This window comes from Lampetra fluviatilis, chromosome 47 (genome assembly GCF_964198595.1).
Source record: "Lampetra fluviatilis chromosome 47, kcLamFluv1.1, whole genome shotgun sequence".
Lineage (NCBI taxonomy): Eukaryota > Metazoa > Chordata > Hyperoartia > Petromyzontiformes > Petromyzontidae > Lampetra > Lampetra fluviatilis.
This window is the reverse complement of record NC_136321.1, coordinates 1718994-1742490: the sequence shown is the minus strand read 5'-3', so window position 1 is coordinate 1742490 and position 23497 is coordinate 1718994. Positions and strand designations below refer to the sequence as shown.

Genomic DNA, 23497 nt, shown 5'->3' with positions numbered 1-23497 from the left:
GTTCGATTCTCGACTCGGACACCTTTCTGCGTGGAGTTAGTGTGTTCTCTCCCTCTTCTGCACCGTGTGAGCACGTGCGTGAGTGTGTGTGGGTGTGCGTGTGTGTTAGCTCACTACAACGAGTGGAGCATCAGGCAACTAAAATACAGCAAGTTGGCACAGTAGGGGTTACAGCTGGTGCATCTACTAGTCATCTCAGTCAGCCAACCCATGGCACCTGAGTCTGTCCCATGGCCTCCTGTCAGCAAGCCTTCGACACTTCACGTGGCCTCAAAGTGCACCTGGCCTGGCACAGGCGCCGTGGTGACGTCACCGTCACTTAGTGGCGGGTGAGACTGTGAGTTAGACTGTGAGTTACCGCGCTGCGCTACGAACCTGGTCACCCAAGTTCGATTCCTGCTCAGGACCATCACCAGTGGCAAATATCTGACCCAGTCCTCGGCCTCCCCTGGGTCGACTAAGCCTCAAGTGAGTACCTGGTGCAGTGTTCAGGGATTTCTGTGGCCGAGTTTGGTGTTGCTGGCCACCCACCCCCTCGTGTGCCGCTAACAGCACTTGCCCCAACAATAGTCTGTAAGGGATGTTTGCCTTTGGTTTTCGCGTCTCCGATTAGCACCCTTGGCTTTGTACGGTGTGAAAGAAGTTCTGCGTACGCGTGAGAGTATGTGTGTGAGGGTGTGAGTGGAGTTTGTATGTTATCTCCCTGTTCTGCATGGGTTTTCTATCTTCCTCCAAATTCTTCCCATAGCTAAAAAAAAAAACAATGTCACTGGTATTGGTCAGTCATCACAGTGCTGAAAAATGAGCTGCAGTTAACCCATTCGGGATGCCGCACGGCAGCATCGCCCCCCAGACTGCCAGAACTTTGCTGGACCCTCATGAAAAAGAGCCTTGAGAGTCTGTGGCAGGCTTCCCTGGGCGAAGAAGCATCATACCAATAGAACAACTAATTAACCACAAGAACAACCAATGCTGACTTCCTCGTCACTATGAGGTGCAGACTCACAAGGTAGTGCTCATTTTACCCACCCTGGAGCAATAATGATGGTCGTGGTGGTAGTGTTTATAATGATCATTATGCTGATCGTCGTGATGATGATACTAAAGGTGCTGATTGTGATCATGATGGTTGATGATGGCGGTGATGACGATATTGATGATGATGATGATTACGATGACAGTAAATCATTTGAACTCGTGGCCTAACAACCGGGAGCCCTGCATTTTAACTTCCTGACCTTCATCCTCAGCCCATCATTATCTCTCTTGGGTCGATAAAATAAATACCACTCGTCGTCCTCCGACGCAACTGGAACCCTGCTCTGTAAATGTGGAATTTCCACCGCCGGCTCTGGGCTGCACCGGCTGGAGATGAGCGTCGTCCCCCAGGTACGCGCCTGGGCAAAACGGTCCCACGATGGAGCTGCCGCTCACCCCGAGCTAGAAATGCTCTGATACGTGTGGCATTGTCTTTGTGCTGTTCGTCTTTTGGTGTTGTTCTCTGGTCTGACACTGCTGGTGAGACCAAGGCATGAAGAAGGCTGTCTCTGGCGTAGGCCAATCAGTTTCAAAGACAAGGCGAATGTTATTATCAGAGCATGTTTTTGTATGTGTTCAGCACAAGTACCGTGTGTGGTGTATGCAGTACTTGATTGCTTGCAAGAGGTATCTATTTGGCGTTTGAACATCTTTAAACACCTCACCTGTTTTATTGCCAGACAAGGTACAATCCTATTCTTAGTGTCCATGCCTGAGCACGTGCCGTCTCTGACCGTGGACGCTTTGCGGCCACAGCGTTCACCCGTGGCCTCCAGCTGCTCCCACGCGTGATGCTCCGGTGGCCACTTGGCGTACGTCAAGGACACGGGCCGAGACCCGGGTGCCCGCAGATGCCCGCCAACCGGACGGTGTGGCCTTAGGCACCCGCCGTCCCCGCAGCTTTATAGCCAGAAAAACAGTCTTAGGTGCTGGTGCTAGACCCCTATAACACATAAACCCTAAACCTAACCCCGAATGCTTAATTCTGAACCCTAATCCGCAAACTCGTAACCCATAAAATGTATCCCATGAACGCCCTAACAGCTAAACCCTGATCCTAGACCACAACCTTAAACCAAACCCCTAATCCTCAGCCCTAATGAATAGCCGGGGTGGTGCGTGCAAACATCGCCGCTGTGGAGACAAAGGCAGCTGAGCGTCGAGCTCGTCGTCAGAGAGAGCGAGCGGCACCGCGAGATGGGGCTGCCAGCTCAAGGGCACCTAGCCTGGCACGGCCTGGCGCAGGCTACACGTGGCCGATGTTCATTGTGTTTGCACGAAGTGTTGGCATCAGTCTTGGTTCGTGACGCCGCCTGTGACTTTGTGTTCACATTCCGTATGCATTTTACGTGTGTAACCGCGAGTTTGCTTTGCAAGTGTCAAACGTTGCTTTAAAAAAAAAAATCATCCATCCCACATGTAAATTATTCTGTTTCCCTTGAGTTGTTTTATTATTCAGTTTTATTCGAGCGCATTGTCAGTTCCCCGCGTCATTTTGGCATCCTCCATCGAATTGTGTTATTTTTTTCATCTGCACGTGACTGGTCTGATCCCTTCGTGTTTTATGATTTATGTCCAATAAAAAAACACATTCCATTAAAACGGCTTGTTTTATTATTATTATTTTGGCTTCATTTGTTTGATTTCTCTACTGTTTCATGTCACCACCATTATTTTTTGTGGTTTACCACAATGCGGTCGCATTGAATGCAACGGCGGGTGAACGGGGCAGCCCTGCCAACTGCTCCGCTCCCGCCCCTGCCACCAGACGGAACCTCCACCGAGGAGAAGCTCCTCTTGACTAGTCTTGTGTGGCCTGCTCTTCTTCTGCACTGGCCATACGTCTTGGCAGGGGTGGGAGAATGCATTTATACGGGGGACAGTGGATCACTCAACCGCGCCACCACCCCTTCACCACCAACAAAGACAAAGATCCCCCGTGTAGCCTGCACGGACTGAAGGGGCAAACGCTGTAGCGGGCACGGCACACGAGGGGGTGGGTGGCCAGCAACACCACACCCAGCCACGAAAATTTCAGAACATCACACCAGGTACTCATTTGTGGCTGAGTCGACCAAGGGGAGGCCCAGCACCCATTCAGATAATCTTCGCTGGTGTTGGCCGTGAGCGAGGAATCGAACTCGCGTCGTCGGGTTTGCGGAGCGGCGCGCTAACCGCCACCCCAGCAGCAGCAGCTCCTCATGTCAATGCAACCATCCAGACCGCGGTGCTTGAGCAGAAGCTTCGTTGCCGCGTGCTGGGCTGTGACACCATTCACCCCCAAGAGATGGGGGGGGGCAGGGTGGTTAACCTGGGGGTGCGAGATGCCCTTCCTGGGGATGCGAGACATGGCCAGATTATTTTATAAGGCAAATCATCGAAAGCACAAATTAAGCACGGGCACCTAGGTTCCAACTTACTTTGTTTCATAAAACCCCCGTGTGTATTTATATAAAAAAAATACGATTGAAAACAAAATGGGTGCGAGGCTGCATAATCAAGGTGAAGGAGCCACTGCTTTAGAAGGATGACAGAGCACGTGACGCTCAGAGGCGTGGTGCAGTGTTGCCCATACGATGTTTTCCACGCAAATCCTCACCACTGGTGTTTTTTTTATAATCCCCACCACTGGTGTCTTTTTTTGTATAATCGTCACCACTGGTGTTTTTGTTGTATAATCGTCACTGCCACACAGGTGTGCGGCACGGGCGGAGTGGCGTCGTTTTTATCGCTCGCCGCGCTCCGCCCTCTTCCCCGGCGACGTTTTACGGCTCCTACCTCGACGCCCCGCGGGAGGCTCCGCCCACCCCCTTCCCGCTGTCCCCTGCGCAGCCGCTGGATGGGAGAGGCCCCGCGCGGCGCCTCGGCTCAGCTGCTCTCGCTCGCTGCATCGGCGCACTCTGCGGGTCGCCAGGCGGCGAGTCGGGACCGTGGCCGTTGTTTGACCCCCCACACAGTGCCGGATGAAGCCAGTGTGGGGCCTGGAGCACATGTGATGAAGGGGCCCTAAATACAAAACAAAAGACGAATTTCTTACTTGCATGGTAAAGTAATTGCATTTTTTCCATTTGCTGTACGGCCAGATAATACGACAAATCGCTAACCTTAAACACCCAGTCGTACCTTAAAAGTTGAATGCAGTATAGTACTATAGTAATAGAGCAAGTGCAGAATCACTGAACCGGAATTGATAGCTTCAAGCATTTAGCGCGGGGCCCTTGAAAGTGCGGGGCCCATAGCATTATGAAACCTTTGCAACGATGATAATCCGGCACTGCCCCCACACCACCCCCGGTGCAATACTCGAAGGTCAAACGAAGTTCGAACGAAGGTCGCCTCGCAACAGCGGCGCCGTCAGATGCGGCTTCAGTGAGACGACGCTCTGCTCGCGCGCATGTGGGCAGGAGCGCGGACAGCACCGGGAGACGCGAGGCGATGCGCGCTCCGAGAGAGACGCAAAGAGACCGAGACGCTCTTTAAGAGAGATCCCAGCAATGTGCTGTCACGAAGCCGAGGGTCTGGCGTGGCCAACACCACGGCCCGGCCGACGTTTTGCAACCCCACAACCACACCAGCGACTAATTTGAGGCTGAGTCTACCTTGGCACAAAGGCAAAAACCTCCCATACAGCCTTTGACGGACTTTTGGGGCAAGTGCCGTTTGTGAATAGCACCGATGAAGGCTGGCACGGCACGCGACGGGGTGGGTAGCCAGCACCACGACCCGGCCGTCTTTGTCTCCCTCCCTAGTGGCGATGTTTACACACCGCACCGGGTACTCATTCGAGGCTGGGTCGACCTAGGGGAGGCCCAGGACCACTTCGAATAGTCTCTACTGGTGTCGTCCGTGAGCGGGAATCGAACTGGGGTCGCCTGGTTCGTAGTGCAGCGCGCTAAGCAGCACCCCCCACGCAGTAGACACACGGACACGCACGCGGGGACACGTGGTCACGCACGCGGGGACACGTGGTCACGCGCGCGGGGACACGTGGTCACACATTGGGGGTCACGTGGTCACACACTGGGGGTCACGTGGACACGCACGCGGGGTCACGTGGTCACACGCAGTAGACACGTGGTCACGCGCGCGGGGACACGTGGTCACGCGCGCGGGGACACGTTTTAAGAGACTCCTTCAAAGGTAAACAAAACTGATAGAAATGTGCCATATTGATGTAACTTTCCTTACGCGTCAGAATTGTTTCTGGAAAAGGCATCAATTGGATATTGATATGTGCTGCTGTTGCTACCTGCTGCTTGCTGCTGCTGTTGCTAGCTGCTGCTAGCTGATGCTTGCTGCTGCTGCGCGAGTGCAATTAACAAAACGTCACGTTCGTCAACGCATCGCTCAGGTTATTTGTCCTTATAATGACATTTTTAAAAAGGAGAATAATAATCGGAAACGTTTCTCGTATTTTGCCCCTTGTGCATTTTCTACCACGCGTGTAACGTAACGAATGGCACACGCATAGGTCATACACATTATCGCGCCTTCCAAGGCCTTTGTCATCATCCCCGTCGTCATCACCACCACGTGCCGTCAGCGCTGTTCAAAGCCACTCGTCGGGATGGCTCTTTGAGCATACTTGACCGCGCTGGTCGTTACGCGTACGTGACCTACGGTGCTGCTGCTGCTGCTCGAGTGAAATTAACAAAACGACACTTTTGGTCAATCCGTGATAAAGGAGGGTTTTGGGTGAGATGGCGTAAATATGAAAGCGTCGTTTAAACCCGCCACCACCCGACTCAAAGGCGGCAGGCGAGAAGATCGGATGAGCTGCATCGATGCATGGTAAATGTTGCAGTGGGTTTACTCTCCAACACACCGATGTGCTGTACGAATAATGAATTGCCACATTTTATTCACGTGACAAACCTTACTAATTGGCTGTGTCGGGTGGTGGCGGGTTTAACGACACATTTATATTCATGCGATCTAACCCATAACCCTTTATTATAAATATTGGTCGCGAAAGCCTACTTTTGTCAATATCACTTTGTTTTGTTCTTAATTACATTTTTAAAAAAGCATCCTTCACAGTGCTGGTCAATGCGCGTGTACGCGACAGCGCGTTTGGGGGCAGCTCGGACGGTGGTCTCACTCGCCACCGATGGGACCTTGAAATTCCTCGTCATAATGGTAACGGTTGACTGCTCGCCGATGGCGATCGCGCCATCTCACGATGAACTTCTTTCGCACCGTACTTCCCGCACCGGAGGTGCGGGAAGAGGGGGGGGTGCAGAAGGACAACAAACTAAAAATCTTTAGTTTGTCAATGTACATGATTTAAAAGTGCATACCTCCCAGTGGCTTTCTCATATCTGGAGTAAGGGCGATCCAGACGGACGCAGACGTGCATCTGAAAGCGTGTGACAAGCTATCCATTTGGATATCAACACGTGAGGAATCGATGTAAGCTGAATGGGACAAATTAAACCTCGCGATGCTGCTGCTGCTGCCCGAGTGCAATTGACACGACTACGCTTTTGTCCTTACAATTACATTTTTTAAAATCCTGCTTCACAGCACTGGTCGGGACGCGTCCGTGATGGCGCGTGGGGACAGCGAGGACCGTGGGCTCTGATTTCACCTGCCCCCTTTATGTTCCTCATCAAATGTGAACGACAGACCACTCGCTGACGGCCCTTCACGTGTGTTACAGGTGTGGAGCTCTGTCGCGGCTGTGCATCCCACAGCCCCGCCGCGTGCATCCGATTGCCCCAACACTACCACCGTGACCCACGCTCCTCCAACGCGGACCGAAAACCACCGATGCCGGTCAACCACACCGCCACGCAGCAACACTTCCAGACCATGGACACTCGCCGGAATAACACGAAGAACCTCCTGGCGTCGAGCGGCACTTCCGGGCCGGACAGCCGCAGGCACAACGTGCACAGGCTGCGAATGGCGGCCGAGAAGGTGTTCAGCAACTCCGTCATGGAGTCGCGCAGGGACAAGCGATCGGTGAAATCCCACTCGCTCGACCGACCTCGCCGGCAGGAGGACGCCCCGTCCGACGAAGCGTTCGGCCGCTGGAACAGCCTCCAGTGCTTCGTCTTCTCCCACAAGGACTCCGCCTTCCTCAAGCCTCATCCCAACGTGCGACCCGCCCGCATGGACGCACCGCCGGAGCCCACGGACACCCACGGCGTCGAGACGTGCCGCCCGGCCGCTCCCAGCGGTGCACTGCTATCAGGGGGATCTTCCGCTGCTCCTGCTGGTAGTGGTGACGGCATTGACGAGGCGGCGTTGGCCGTGGGGCAAAGGCTGGCGCGGCCGTGCTTCAAGGACATCCCGTCCGACTCCAAGTGCATGGTGCAAATTATCGGCAACGGCTGCGTCAACAACTGCGTCGGGTGCATCCCGGTTGACAAGCCTCCCAACGGAAACGTGCAGGCCCTCATCACCTCCCAGCCGTCCGGGCGGCTGAGGCCGGCGACGCAGATCAAGATGGGCAGTCGCTCCCCGGTGCTGCAGGCCATCAAGAAGAATAACTCTCCTGACTTCTCATCCTCCTCCCCGTACGCTACCGGCGCGTCGGCGGTGGCCACCGTGGGAGGAGGACATGCTGGGCCGGTGCAGCGGACCGTAAAGGAGTACGCGGGCATCTGCACGTCGCCCACCCTGCTTCTGCGCAACACGCAGGCTCTCCGCAAGAGCCCCCAGCACGGGTACCGCAAGCGCTTGGCTGCCCTCGCGTCGTGCGGGCTCGCGAGCGGACCTTCCGCCTCCTGCCCTCCGGAGGATCCGACGGAGGGCGGGAACGAAACGATGCGCGAGCTGGAGGCCGTGACGGAGCAACCGCGAAGCTGCGAGCAACGACGTCAGACAGGCGGAGGAGGGGGAGGTGGCGGCGACGTATCGTGCATGCCGGGGACAGGAGGACTCAAAGGCGGCAGGCGAGAAGATCGGATGAGCTGCATCGAAGAGGTCGCTTCATTGGAAGCGCCGGATGCCTTGAAGCTGACGGGGGCCCCTCCTGCCGACGCCGGTGGAGGTGCGTCGGGTGGTCGGACCGTGCGCTGTGGCTTCTGGCAGAGTGCCACTGCTGCTGCTGCTGGTGATGACAGATACTTGCACAGGACCACGAAGAGGGCAGACATTGAAGTGCACACGTCCTTCTTGAACATCACCAGCAGTGAATACGACCCGCCCGAGCCCACGAAGTCCTTCGACAGTTTTAAGTGTCGCGGCGGCACCGACGGCGAGTCGTCCCTCGGCCCCGAAGCGAGAGCGGACTTTGGCAAGAAGGAACAAGGGGATTCGAGGTCCCGTGACCTCGGCCCGGCCAACGACGAGTTCCGAGATCGTCCCAAAGACTACAAAGGTGGCAACGACCTCTTGGAAGTCGAAGGAAACGACTGGCTGAGAGAACGGCCTCCGGGCGAAGTGCCGCAGAACAAATTCCCCCTCGAACTGTTGCCGACGGAGTGCGACGTGGGCCGCCGGGATCGCTCTGCCGGTGACGCCAAAGCCGATGCAGCGCTTAGAGGCCCGGCCCCGGCGGCGGAGTGTGACCCCCACGAGTCCGGGCCCACGGAGGACGGCCGTGCGGGCGATCCATCGCGAGGTGAAGATCGTCCGAAACGCTACGCCGAGGACGTCCGAGGTCTCGACCGACGGCTGGTCTCCATTGATGTTGAAGGCCGGGAAGGTCAGGGTGCGACGGAAACGGGCCCAGCGCGAGAAGATTCGGCGTCTGCTGAACTCTGGCCGGACGACTGCGTCGAGCCGACTCACGAGGTTTGCTAAAGAGGTTTTATTTTTTTCACTTTACGCGGTGAACAAAACGAAATATCTTACAGTGAACCGCACCATTCAAAACCGACTAAAGACCATGGGCGTGTCTTGGGGTGAAGCAGAGAAAGCTGCTAAAGACCGCCCGGCATGGCGTGGGCTTGTTGCGGCCTTGTGCTCCAGGGGGAGCGAAGAGGAGTCAGTTACAGCGATCCCATCGTCACTGTCAAAAGATTCGTTCCAAAACCTCTGCTGCTCCCACCCAGATACACTTTTACAACTCGATCGTGACAACTTTACGGGGACCATGCAAGCGATAAACACATATCCATAATACAGGTTTTTTGGGTTAGAACGCGTAAATATTTGCGCAATCTAACCCAAAAAACCTGTGTTATAAATAATATTGGTCGCGAAAGCCTACGTGTTAAATCTGATAAACGCCTAACGCAGTTAACTAAAATACAATACAGATATAATTTCCCATTGAATAATTATGTTAAACGCTCACACGAGTATACAGAGAGAGAGAGAGGTGAGAGTCGAGAGAAAGCAGCGCGCACGCAGACGGCTCGGAGAGACGACGCGAGGCTGAGTGGCGGCCGCTTGGCCGTCAAGCGCCGGTCACCCAACGCACAATGCACCGCACGAGACGCCTGCCGTGCCGAGTAGCGCGTACGCCTCGGTCAATCCTCGCGGTGGCTAGGAGATGCTAACTACCTCGCCTGGTATACAGGAGGTCGTTGGTTTCGATACAGACCCTGACACCTGCTGTATATGTGGAGTGTGCGTGTCTCTCTCCCCGTGGTCCTATATAATCCTACATACATAGGATTATAGGAATGTAGCGTACAATAATATAGGATGAGCATTCATATGATTCAGTATATCTTGTAGTCTAGTGGTAGTGCCTTACGCCGATATTCCCTACTCCGAGCCGGCCTAGCAGCAATTCCATATCGACTGAAATTGTAAGTGATGATTAAACCTAAGAATATGATTCCTTGCAGTCACGAAAGCTTCACATCTAGAATCAGCATCATCAGGTCTGTGGCAGGACCTCTGCTCACCGCGTGGCTGCCGCTGCGTTCCGAGTCAGTCGCACGTTCCCCACTCCTCGCATAAATTCGCGGTTTTGACGCCGGCAGGCCACCCTGCGTTATTACTCCAGGGGTGACAACGCACCAGATTTGTGCCGTTCGAAAACGTCGCAAAGCGCACGACTCAATTGGCATTACGCAAAGAAACACCGCCCCCTGATGTGAAACTCACAGCAGACTGCGTGAAGCGGTGTCCCTGTACCAGGCTCGCCCTGTGAGAATTCGGGGCACCGCGATGGCGAGATGTAGTCTCCCTCGCCTGGTGTGCAGGAGGTCGTGGGTTGGATCCCGACCCTGACGCCTGCTGCTGTATAGTCGGAGTTTGCACGTTCTCTCCGTATTTTCCTCTGGGTACTCCGGTTTTACCCTCCCACATTTAGTATCAACATCACGCCATTAGAATCTTTGGCTGCTGACAATATATTCTCACATGTAATAAGCCACTTCGTTAATAGCTCAGTGGAGCTTCACCTGGTGAAATAAAATAGTTGAACTGTTTTAACGGCGCGAATACCCGATACTGATTGCGCCAAATGACGATCACCCACCTCCGATTTGCACAGTTGGCTACGTACGGTGCGAAAGAAGTTCATCGTACGTACGTACGCACACACACACACATCACGCCCGCTACCAACGTTGACTCCCGCGACATCGCTCCACCCCACGTGCGTGAAGGTTCCGGCCGGAGATGGGAGCGCGCCACGAGATTTGGTGACTCCGCGCAGCGTGCCGCCGTCGTCCGCCGTGGACGTGATGCTGCAGACGGGGCTGGACATCGAGCGGATATACCTGTCGGAGGTCCCGCTGTCAGACCCCGTGAGTGTTGTGACGTTTTCTTATCCGCGTGCTCCCCGACTGAAAAAAGGATTCCTCCAGGGTCAATACATGTTCTGATTCCGAGTGCCACCGCTCAGGACACGTTGGCCACACGATGTCCCTAGGGTAAGGCAGTGAAACTCCTTGAACACAAAAGTGCTTGCCCCAAATGAAACCCAGTACCTCGTTGATCTTGTCAAGGAGCATAAACCATCGCGCAAACTCTGGTCATCCTCGCAGCAGCAGCAGCAGTGGCTTTTGGGCTGGCCATCGAACAAAGACGCTCACCGTATAGCGCCGCTTTCATTTGCGCTTCTGCGGCCGTCTGGAACACTCTTCTGATGTTAGGAAGCCACCGGGAGCTATGGACTTTTATATCACCGAGGTTGAAAACTCATTTCTTCAGAACTCCTTTTTGTGTTTAGTGTTGTTGTCCTTCCCCCGGCACCTCCGATTAGCACGGTTGGCTACGTATGGTGCAAAAAAGGTCAACATACATACACACAAACACAAAACAATTTGTAGGATTCGGGTCCATAGCCTTGAGTTTGTTATCCATGCAAGTTGTTAAATCAATGCTGTGACCGCCTCTGTGAACCGAGCGACATTGATGGCTTCAGTCACGACTCGATTGGCAGACCACGTGTGTAGAAGAGTAGGCCAAGTTATCACCCACTTACAGGGACTGTCTAGAGCAGTGGTTCTCAAGCAGGGATAATGAGGGTTCCTGTGGGTACGTGGTAGTGTCATTTGGTCTACCCAGAACAGCCTCTATTGAGTCTCAAGACTTTTTCAGGATGTTCGCCAAATCTGTGCGACGTTGGCCAACATCCAATGGAGTGTGACGTTTGGAGAGCAGAGTACGCGACCGAAGAGCCGTACGTACGTCGCTTCCATTGCGCAGGGCTGTGTAATGGCAAAAGAGACGATGGGTGGGAATTCCAAATCCCTTCAAGTGAATATCATCCGTGAATAAGAGCTTCATAGCTCATCGGATTTCCTCCGCGATAAATAAGGATTCTGTGCAATGATCTTCTCCCCCAGATTCTAACGCCGATATCAGTGATGCCAAATCTGCACTGCGAGCAGTGGGTGTCAAGCGCCATTTCTCCAATCCGTGAACACTCCGTGGCCACCATCGGCCTGGGCCTCTCGTCCGAGGGCCACGATTTTTCGTCGGCCGAGTCTCAGCCAAGGGTCAACCCCGAGTCTGCCTCTCCCGCGTCGCCCCTCGCTCCTCCACACGCCCTCGGCCCTGAGTCGAGCGGCCCGAGCCCGCCGCCCATCGAGCCCGAACGCCGCCGCTGGCCCGCTCGGCGCTCCATCGACGGCTGCGTATGTGCTTCACTCGGTCACCCGTCCATCCGTCCGTCCGTCCATTCATTAATTCCTTCAAATCGTCAGATCAAAGCGCGAGTACATTTGGCATTGCCGCCGATGTTGCAGCGCCAGGCGCTCGCGAAGGCAGGTAAGCGCTGCTGCGTTTCACAGACGGGTAAAGTACCCAATTGAACCCTTTCCCGTTCCTAGACGTCTGCAGGTTGCAGGGTGTGGGTGTTCGGTTCACCGCTGAATCTCGGAAAGAGCAAGTGGCTCACCGTTCATTTTCTTCAGAGTGGCATAGCGAAAGTTGTTTTTTAAAGACATTGCACTCGCTGCAGAAAACCGTAGTGACACGAACAACACACCACGATAGCTGACGACAATCTGTGCCACACGCCCTCCCACATGGCCAAGTGGCAGCCTCGGTGCGTCTTCTGACCTGACCTAAAGACGTAACGATGAAGTTGATGTACATGTACATCATCGGAACGGAATCGGCAGAAAGGGTAATAATAATTTCATTTTATAGAGCGTCATTCATGCAATTGCATCCCACAACGTTGCACACCAATTATCCAGTTCCGTATACAGATAATACAAATAAAAGACAAAAATCAATACGTAAATAACGATATAAAAATATACACATAACAAGAAAAAGCATTGTAGAGAAAAGAAATTGAAATCAATTAATTCGTTCGGTCTCCATACCCCAGACCACAATCCCAACATTTTGCCGGATTTTGGAGAACCTTCACTGGAGGGGTGGTGGAGTAGCCGAAAAGTTACGAGCCGGCTGGACGATAATGTCAATGCCTCTTTTCCAGCGTGTGCCAGGGTGAATTTAATTCGCGGGTACATTTTAAAATTTGCCAAAATTGGAAAGTGCCTCCGGTGTCATGCAACAGCCAACTCACTATCGAGGCCGGGGAGGAACCCCGTGATCTCGATTGGGAGGGCGGACGGCACCATACCAAAAATAACCACCGACAGCCGCTGATACAAACGCACGAACGCACCGACAACCCCGGCGCGTCACTTCGCCCCCCCCCCCACCTCGTGCCGCCTATTCCCAGAGGCCGTGCCTCGTCCCGCCGGCCGCCCCCGGAGCGCAGGCGACGTTGGAGGACGGCGGCGACGGCGGCGGGTTCGCCGCGACGACAACCGCGGGGCTCTCGGAGCGCCTCTCCTCGCTGGCGCTCCCCGCGGTCGTCGCCGGCGGCCTGTGGCGCGCCGGGCACGGCACGCTCGGCAAGATCGGCCGCCTGAGCGAGCGCGAGCTGCCCGACGCGGGCCTGTGCGACGCGGCGCACGCCGGGGGCCTCAGGTCGGCCGTGGAGCAGCTCGCCAGGCAGCTGGGCTCGTCGGCCAGGCAGCGGGGCCGCTGCGAGGCGCGCGGCTCCAACAACGTGTGAGCGGCGGGCGCCGCGGCCGCGAACGGGAGCGCCTCTCGGGCGCGGCAGCGAGATGTTGGGGAAGTCGCGGGTTCGGTCCCGACGCTGACGGAGGCGAGATGTTGACCGCCTCTCCTGGTGTACGGGAAGTCGTGGGTTCGGTCCCGACCCTGACTATGCCTGTATATTTCAAGTTTGCATGTTCCTCTCTCTCTTCTCGTGGTCGCATGGATTTTTCTCCAGGTCCTTCAGTTTTTCCCTCAATATTTTAAAAAACACGCGTTTAGAGTATTTGGCTGCTGTAAATGTCCACGTGACAAGCCGCTTCATCGAGCTATCACTTGTGGCCAGGTCGCTTCTGAATGAGAGCTACAAAGCTCAGTCGGGCCTTACCTGGTGAAATAAAAAATGGTTTAATTTTGTTTTGTTTTAAAACCGTGGCTGAGTTTCGTCCGGTCGCGCGTGGGTTTACAAGTGGGGCAGCATCTGGTGACTAATCACTTGAGGCTTTCCAAACAAAACAAAAACAGATGTAAGTTATTTCCTGTCCAATTGAGTGTCGAGGCATTGGTGCTCATCTCCTGTTTTACAGTCCAGAGCCACCGGTGGAAATTCCACATTCCTATGGCGGGAGTGAGTCCTCCCGCAAGATATTGCCTTCGTCACAAAGTGGTGCTTAATTTATCCACCCGTGAAGGCGAATTATCTCGATGACGGTAATGATCTTGAGTTGACTCCCGACCGGGGCTACAATGCCAACATTGGAAAGATGTGTGCCACGAAATGAGCTGATGAGTTACATTTTGTGGACAGGGGGGTCGTTCAATGGAAGGACCTCGCCTCTGCTATGGGAACGTGGATTTTCCAACTCTTAGCTCGCGGTCCACCAAACAGGACGGACGACGTAGGTTGACGCAGGGTGATGCGGGGTGACGCAGGGTCACGCGGGGTCATGCGGGGTGACGTGGGGTGACGCGGGGTGACGCAGGGTGAAGCAGGGTCACGTGGGGTGACACGGGGTGACGTGGGGTGACGCGGGGTGACGCGTTGCACACCGGCTCGGGGTCACCGTAATTCAATCCGGAGGTTTTTTTTTTGAGGTTCATAAGAATGAGATTATCCAGGAAGACAATTTTACACTTCACATTATAACAGACAAAAGCATATATCCTGTCCAATGGAACACAAACCTGTCAACCCCTTATCAGCGCCCTGCCTCATTACAGATCAATGCAGACCTTACTGGTCACCCCGTGCCCCTTATAAATCTCAACGTTCATCCTTCAAAGTCCCAGCACGAGGGAGAGACGCAAACAAACATTGTTTTTGCCTGTATTGAAACGGCTGTACGCCATATGAACCTGAAAACTACATTTCCCTGTACAAGAAAACAGGGTAAACCGTGTGCGTTGACAGCTATCGGAACGCTTTTTTTTACTTCCATATGGCAACCTTCTCCTGTCGCTTTGACAATATTAACCCCACTGTACGATACAATCCAGTGTCAGCATTTGCAGCTGAGCACAAGCACAAATCGCCAACCACATGCTGTCCTTCAAGCTCCCTCTTAATTTAAATGCGTCCGAGGTGGCCGACCGGCTGGAGTGGCTACGTAGCCACGGTTCGGAGCGAGTTGGGTACTGGATGTGATGTGCCGGGTGTGGAGATATTTGCGGGTCTCCAGCTGGGCCAGAAACCGTGTGAAATTAAGCGCGGGTTATAACCGAAATATACAACAGCGGCAGGCTCTTATAACCATCATAAATGTGTTTATTCTTCTTTTGGGGTTAAATCGCGTAAATCTGAATGTGTCGTTAAAACCCGCCACCACCCGACAGCCAATCAAAAAAAATGGATTATGGATAATGTTGGTCGCGAAAGCCAACGTGTTAAAACAGGCCCATCAGTGTTCCGGGCAGTGGGTCTCTTTTCACACGCTGCAGATTCCACGCTCCCTTGACGAGGGCCGTTCTCTCTTTTTCTCTCGCTTGCGGACGATCTAAACAAGTAGCACAACATGGTACTTGCTTTGTTAATCCCAGATTGATGATGGGTCGCGATGTCGAATATCACCCACGGTCATATTCTCGTTCACCCTGTCGCTCTCACGAGCTGCTACGTCTGTCACAGTGACACGTGGTGTTGACTGAGAAATCCTGAGACTAATCGTGGAGTTGGGGATGACTTTTTAAAATTATTTTTGGTGTGGAGAGCCATTTCTCCGCGATGATGATGATGAGATTTTAATTTTGCAAACTTCCGATTGTGAGCGAAGTGCTTTTGAAGAAGGCCCATTGCCAAAAACGTCAAGTGATGTCTTTTTTAAATGTACATTTCCATTTTTTGTAATGAGTTGTTTATGGCGAATATGGAGAGCTCTGTTTACTTCGAATTGTGACGGTGAACTATGGATTCAAGAATCAGAATCAATTTATTTACACTGCAGGAATCCGATATTTGTTTCCAGACGGGGTCAGAACGTGATAATAACAAACAATGCTTCGTATGTAACGCTACAGCCACATCTCAACATGCCCTCCAAAGCACAGGGCGTCTGAGTGTGGAAGGGAAAGCTGCAGGGTGGTGCAAACATGAAAGAGTTCACTCTTATAAATGTGGTGAAAGAACGTCGGAAAGGTTTTAGAGTGGACAGAAAGTTTGAAGGTCGAGAGGTCATCCACCCGTACCCCCTGCCATCGCTTCCCGTCTGCCCCCGAATTCTACAACTGCAAAGCGGAGTGGACACGCAGCCACCAAGCGTCACGGCTCACGCTGGACGCAGCCGCAGTGCCCCCGTCCCGGTGGCCTGCCCAGCTCCAGCCCTGCAGGCCGCGTCCTCGGAATGAACGCAGCCCACGGTGATTGAGAGACTGTTGCTCAAGGTGGGTCAGGCGAGGTATGTCCCCCTGCCCAAACGAGGACGGGGCACTGTCCATTTTCTAGAATGGACCCTGAACCGGTGATGTAATGTTACACATTCCTACGGCATGGTTTTAGTATATTTTACGACGGGAGCTTTTCAAGCAATGTCCCTCTTTTATCCTGTTGGCAATCCTATGCCGTGTGAGGGGCTTCCTCGTGTCGTGAAGAAGGAGGTTCTTCGGACATACTTCACCACGCTGTGTCAGTGAGCCGTGTTGTGAAGGCGGCAGGGGGAGGGGCGAGCAAAGACGTGGAGCATGGAAGTGCAGTCCAACAATGGGGTGCACTGCTCCGTTGGCCTCCGCCGCTCTGCCCGCCACGTAGCTCGGCACCTGCCAAAGTAGCAGACCGCCGCGCCAGGTCACCGCGGTTTTGTCTCCTGTGCTACAAATGGAGGACGAAACACCACGAAAATGTTTCGGAGGGCCTCCGTCACATCGGGAATATTGCATGAGTGACAGGTTGATACGAGGCTAACACAGACAGACATACAAATACATATATCAACAGCGCTTCCGAACGGACTTGTGCCCTTCAAGCACATTTTTTTTGTTAACAGCTGGATAATGCAAATTAATCTGGCAATGGCCAGTAGCCATAGCTTTTACGCTGGAATTATTTCAGCCCAGGAGGTGCTAAACCAATGTTATCGATGTAGGAAGGTTAGTCGCTACAACCTACGCTCTTGAGTTGGGCAATGGGGGTCAGCAGACGCTGCTGTATTGGCAGCGGAACATTTGAAATGCTGTATTTCTGTTTTCTCAGTGCGATCATTTGCCGGTGGGTTTTAAAGCTTATGGGGAGTGATCAAAAAGTCTGTGGGCTGACGAAGAAGTGCTGCTAAAACGTGGAGCGAATGAAATATCCAGGAAAAACGTGCAGAGAAAAACATCTGAAAATCCAGAGATAATATTGAGAAAGCCCATGCTCACCCAGCCCTGGCTCCATACCTTTCAGATGCCTCACAGCAGCTGGAGGACCACTCACAGCGAGAGTTATTCTCCAGTGACCGTGGGTGAGCCGCGGGCTCTGGGCCGAGCTAGGAACAAGGCACGGGGTGCTTCTGGGCCGGGATTCAGAGTCTTGGGACATCAATTGTGATTGTGACGAATGGACCAAGCGCACTGCACTTCGAGGGGATGATGCGAAAATGAATCGTACCTTCGTCACGGCCACTCGCAGCTCTCAGTCCCGGCGTGTGCTGGCTACGCATGCGTCGCACGCGGAGAGGCAATGTCTGATAACAAGCAACCGAGATTCAGGTTCATCGCTCGGTCGACAGCGAGAACCCTCTGATCGTCTCGTTTTGCAAGAAAAAAAGCGAGGATTTTTAGAGTTAACTTCGTGCACTGCACAGCGGCCAATAGATGGCTGTGCAGCAAGTGGGTTCTTGATATGTACGTCCTGAATTTGTATATTATTATTATAATAGTTTCTCTGGACAAGCTGCAGTCCTTCACATGTGAAATTCAAATATAAAGGAATTGGCACAAAATCCCAAGCAGGGCTCGCCTACAAACATCCTTGAAACTCACTGATACTTCATTAGTATTATTAGCATCATCATAATTATACTTTGTATGCATATTGAACTTTGTTCGCACCGTACATAGCCAACCGTGCTAACTTCAGTGGGCACTCGCCTGGGTAAATAAAAGGACATTTTATTATTTATGGAGGTGGCCTGCAAATAAAAAAACATGCGGTACAGCGCATGTTTCTAAGCGGAACCAATGCTTCCTTGACTTCACATCAGAATCAGAATATTGATGTAGTCTGGCAGAGGAGGAATCCGACGAGCAATGAAGCTCTTTGTTATAGACGTCCAGTAGGGCGGGTCGGCATGTAACAACAACAGACAATACCAAACAACTAAAAACCGATAGGAGTTCAAAATATAGAGAGAGGTAAGGAAGTCATGAAGGAATAAAAGAAATGTACATGGGTCGGTTCGATTCAAAACAAGGTTGTTTTACGTCGGGCCAAACTCGTGAGTGAGCTGACACACAACCCATCCCAAACAGCTCTTTCTTGAAATCGCGTGTCTGGGCTGTACGTCACTCCCTGGGGCTGTGCGTCACTCCCTGGGACTGTGCGTCACTCCCTGGGGCTGTGCGTCACTCCCTGGGGCTGTGCGTCACTCCCTGGAGCTGTGCGTCACTCCCTGGGGCTGTGCGTCACTCCCTGGGGCTGTGCGTCACTCCCTGGGGCTGTGCGTCACTCCCTGGGGCTGTCCGACGCGAGTTTGAAACTTTGCGAATGATAACAACGACGACGACATTGCCAAGCCTCTTAACATTTGTGGGGAACGGAGAGGGCCGCTGAGCCACCTCCCGGCGATTCTCGAGAGGAAGTTCAGAGCGCGGCGCTCTGAGCCCTCGGGGTTCAAATCCTCGAGCGCCGCCCCCGTTAACCGTGACCCCGGTGATACCCCGAAAGAATGACCCTCGACCAGACTCTCCGGCTATCGCGATCACCTCGAAGGGCGCCAGCAAAGAAGAGCACCGCGGAGATTCACGGCTCAGCTCCGCGTTGTTCGGTCATCATCATTGTCGACGTTCCCCGCTCCCGCCTTGCCGGACGATTGTCCGGGATCTGGAGTTGTGCGCTTGGGTCCGGCAAAAACGTCAGACGTCGCGTCGACCAGCGCGTGCGGCGCGATCAGAAAACACTTTGGAGAGCTGCCGCGTAACTACAGCGCAACAACGCCGACTCAACTAAAACTGTAACTATTTATATTTTACCAGTTAAGGGCCCCACTGAGCTGCGATGTAGCTCTTTCTCAGACGCGAGCTGGCTTTCACAAATGATAGCCCAACGAAGTGGCTTCTCGCGTGGAAATTTATTGCAGCCAAAATAAATACTCGAAATGCGTGGATGTTGATTCTTAACGTGGAAGGAAAAACCGGAAGATCCGGAGAAAAACCCACACGATGGATTTTTTCTCTGGGTCCTCTGGTTTTTTTCCCTCCACATTTAGGATCACGCGTTCAGAGTATTTGGCTGCTATAAATGTCCACGTGATGATGATAAGCCACTTCATTGAGCTATCATTTGTAATGGCCAGGTCGCTTCTGAAAAAAAGCTAAATAGCTCAGTGGGCCTGACCTGGTCAAATAAAAAATATTTTTATAGCTGTAACGTGCCATGTGACTCCCTGCAGATGAGCTTAACATTTATATCGAAAACTAAGTACTTCTGAGGACAAACCCATGTTGGAAAGTATTTTGCGTTGTTCAAAAGTTGAGTGAAGTGTTAACTAGTGGCACGCAAACTAGATTGTTTTATTTAACGTATTCATGACACAAACAATACAGGAACAACAATTTGCTTCCGGAGTTGCAAATTTAAGAAAACACAAAACAGCCCGGGATGCACAGTCAGCGTAGAAGTAACTCCAAGAGAATAACTATTTGTGTCATCTTGATTAGAAGTTTTCGTGACTGCAGGAATCCATTCTCTTTGGATCTTTCGGTAAAGTCACGTAGGTAGAAAAGAAAACGAATCACGACGTTTCGGGCGCTACACAAGCGTCCATAATCAGGTGGGAAAGCATGAACTGCTGCTGAGGCATGCTTTCCCACCTGATGACGGACGCTTGTGTTGTGCCCGAAACGTCGTGATTTATTTTATTTTAAACCTACGTGACTTTACCGATAAAACCAAAGAGTATGCTATTTGTGTAAGTTTGTTTTTTTGTGTCTTCCTTTCAACACAGTGCACTGTGCACACAATGCTACGCAGTCTCTGTGGCGGTGGTATTGGTGGTGGTGGTGGTGGTGAAGTGGTGGTGGTGAAGTGACATATCAGGAGCCTATTGACTTTGGTGCGGGGTTGTCGGATCACACAAAGACAGAGCCACAACCCCGACCGTAAAAGTTGGCTTTCCATAAATTGACCTAAATTGCGTGTCGCCGCACTCGTGATTGCGCGCTGCTGTTCATGTCTCTGATGGGTTTTCGGGTCGTACTGCTCTTTTTTTTTGGTTCGGCGTGATGTCCGACGTTTCGCTGCACACACCAGGGGGGGGGGAGGCGACGACTTCTTCACGGCCTGAATTCAAAGGCAGTGAATTCAAAGGCAGTGAATTCAAAGGCAGTGAATTCAAAGGCAATGGTGTCCGCAGAGGCTCGCAGCACGCGCGGGGCCGGAACCTTCCAGACGTCGGCCAATGCCGCGGCCACGTCGGGTGGTGGAGGGCTTCACGACAAAAACTAAAAAAATAAAAACGTCAACGAGTCTTATTCGTGACTCCGGAGTGCGGCACGCCGAGACTCGACGCAGCGCGGAGGAGGAGCTGCACGAGCGGCAGACTCGATCGCGATGGAGCTTCGTCACAGTGTTGTATTTGAGTGAAATCGTGTCAACGAAAACAGAGATGTGATGCTTTAAATGTAAATACTAAGATTTGTTTAAAAAATAAATATATATGACGTTAACGTTCTGTACATGGAGATGTACTTCTGTATACAAGTCAAAGCACAGGGTAGAATATGATTGTGATCCGCTGTATTGACTACCTATATGAATGTGTGTGCAATGGGTTTAAACAACTATATATATGTATCTGTGTACATATATATGAATTTGTAAGTCATGGTTGTCACGTTAACTTTGATTTCACGTCGGCACATTGCAGCGTCACGCGCGCGTTGTGTCCAGAAGGGGTTCCGCGTGGCGCTGTCTTCGACGTGGGCTTGCCACGCGCCCTCTCGTTGGTAAACTTGTAAACCTTTCATTTGGTTTACACCTGCGCACGGACATCATCGTCGTCATCATCACCACGGTGACCGCCATCATTAATTAAAATTAATTCCGCCACCGTCTGTTGAATTGTCAAGGACATTCGTTTGCCGGCGTTCTACCGCCGTCCATTCAAATGCAACGCTATCCTCAATGCCCTGGCCGCAGCAATCGGCGCTCCGCACTCTGCACTTGCAAGCCTGGGGGTCGCCGGTTTGACTCCCATCGCCTGGCGCGGCCGTAGAAACAGCGGCCAAGTGTCTTAGAAATCCCCCGCAGCAGCAGCAGATTAAATACAGGGTGCTTCAAAAAGATGTTAACAATTACATGGGACTATCGTTTTTAATGGGAAAAAGAACGGATAATAATCACAGACTGTGACCTGATAACAAATGTTTGTTAACAGCTTCAACAACCTTTCTTCTTTGCACCAAAGTCGATCTCGTTGCCATTTCAGTCAACTACAAGGGACAGAAGAGAAACATTCTCGGAAGTGTTCACATTGTTTTGAAGCACGCTGCACCACGTGGGCACGGTGGCGCGTGTCGCGGGGTCAAGCGAAGGGTCAAGCGAGGGGGGGGGCCGCCCACCCCATACATCTCGCTCATCACACGTGGGGCAGCGTGGGAGAGCATCGCTGAACACTTCTCTGGAACGTACTCGAGTGGAGTGCCCTTCTGCTAGCAGTGCCGTGAGCAAGCGATTGCAGGGCAGCACCTTTACCTTTAACCACATCCTCATCGCCATCATCATCAAAGAGCCCCCGTATAGCCTTTAACAGACTGTTGGGGCAAGTGCTGTTAGCGTGCACCTATGAAGGTCGGAATGGCGCACGAGGGGTGGGTTGGCCAGCACCACGTCTGGCCGCCTTTGTCTCCCTTGTGGCGATGTATTAGGCAGCGCACCAGTTAGTTATTTGAGGCTGAGTCGACCTAAGGGTGGCCCAGGACCGGTTAAAATACTCGCGACTGTTATTGGTCGTGCGCGGGAATCGAACTCGTGTCGCCGGGTTTGTAGCGCAGTGCGCTAACCGCTGCGCCACCATCATCAGCATCGTCATAAGCTTCCATGGCTGAATCAAACGCTGCGCTGCTTGTCGACTTGAAATATCCTCGGGACACGGAGCTTTTGCTGTCGTTGTTGTTGTTATGCAGAAGTAATTTGACATGTGCATGATTGTTATCGCAAGCCAACCAGACGCCCACCTATGTACAAGAGACATCACGCACGTGCTAATATTTGCTTTATCTGGTGATGATGATGATGGTGGTGGTGAAATCTTTGTTCGTGAAAATGTGCAAACGATTGTAAAGCTCATCGGTTCACGGCAATCGACCCATCACGTGCCAAACAGGTGACACGTGAACACTCCGCTCTGTGCCTGATCTCGGGTGGCTCAAGTTGACTTTCTCAACCAAACCACCGCTGCGTTAACAACTAAAAGTGATGGTATGGGTAGAAGCAGTGTCAGATCCCTGGGTGGTGGAGGCGGTGGGGGAGGCGGTGGGGGGACGGTGGGGGGGGGGGGGCGTTATTGCTGCCCCCACTCTCTTGAGACCTCGAACATTGCTGTTTGCATTGGTAATTATCAGTAAAAAAATCTACAGAAATAGTAGGGCCCTTATCTAAAAGGGTTTTGACATTTCGGGGGGTGGCTCAGCCTCCCACTTTTGGGGGTGTTCACGACCCGCCTGGCATTTCAGGTGGTGCGAGAGGGTTTGACTCCAACGGTCAAACTCAATTGAATGACCTTCATAAAGGTTAGATCGCGTAAATACTGTGGCGGGTTTAACGACACATTCATATTTACGCGATCTAACCCAAAACAAAAAACTTTATTGTGGATAACATTGGTCGCGAAAGCCTCCGACGACGACTTCGTGTTAAAGAGATGACCTCTCTCTCTGTACCGTAGGTAGCCAACGTGATAATCCGGAGGTGCGTTGTAAGCATGGCGTGACCTGAGCACGGACAGCACTTGTGGCGATCCGCTGCTGGACGACGATGACTTCCTCACGTCGCCACGCGTGGGTGAAGGGGTGGGAGGGGGGGGGGGCATTTAACCATACTTCACCACGCCGGTCGGTGCCGGCAGTCCGTCGCACGGCCGACAGTCGCCATATCCGCCCTGAGCCAACTCGCCAGCGGACCCGCACTCCTCGGCTCCCGGCGCGTGTGTCGGAGTTCGCGAGGTTGTGGCTCGAACGCAACCCGACATCCATCGACGGACATTCCACGTTCTCGCGGCGGGTGCCTCTCCCGCCCGTGGTGTCACGATCGCGATTGTCGCCATCGTGTCCCAGGGAACTGCGCGGCAAATTCACCATCGCGGAGCCGCTTGAGAATGGGTCGCACGGCGTTGTTTTACTCTGTCTGATGGGTGTACATTGTAAGACGATTCCTATTACCGCGTTCTCC

At 52.9% G+C, this 23497-nt stretch overlaps 2 protein-coding genes and 1 long non-coding RNA gene across 3 annotated transcripts in view; 2 read left to right on the top strand and 1 right to left on the bottom strand.

Moving 5' to 3' along the window:
* LOC144947786 (uncharacterized) overlaps positions 1-15099 on the top strand; it is a 341697-nt gene extending 326598 nt beyond the window's left edge. Inside the window, exons 20-23 of the mRNA XM_078877139.1 lie at positions 6701-8784; positions 10557-10697; positions 11742-12032; positions 13097-15099. Of these exons, the coding sequence (XP_078733265.1) occupies positions 6701-8784; positions 10557-10697; positions 11742-12032; positions 13097-13435 (2855 nt within the window). The 3' untranslated portion in view covers positions 13436-15099. The remainder of the gene's footprint in view (positions 1-6700; positions 8785-10556; positions 10698-11741; positions 12033-13096) is intronic.
* A 474-nt stretch (positions 15100-15573) lies between these two features.
* Positions 15574-23497, bottom strand: part of LOC144947866 (uncharacterized) — a 54743-nt gene continuing 46819 nt past the window's right edge. Inside the window, exon 13 of the transcript XR_013640112.1 lies at positions 15574-16668. The gene's annotated coding sequence lies outside the window, so the exon portion shown is untranslated. The remainder of the gene's footprint in view (positions 16669-23497) is intronic.
* LOC144947868 (uncharacterized) lies at positions 16662-20565 on the top strand. The gene is made up of 2 exons (XR_013640113.1): positions 16662-20416; positions 20447-20565. It is a non-coding gene; the product is annotated as an uncharacterized LOC144947868 (long non-coding RNA).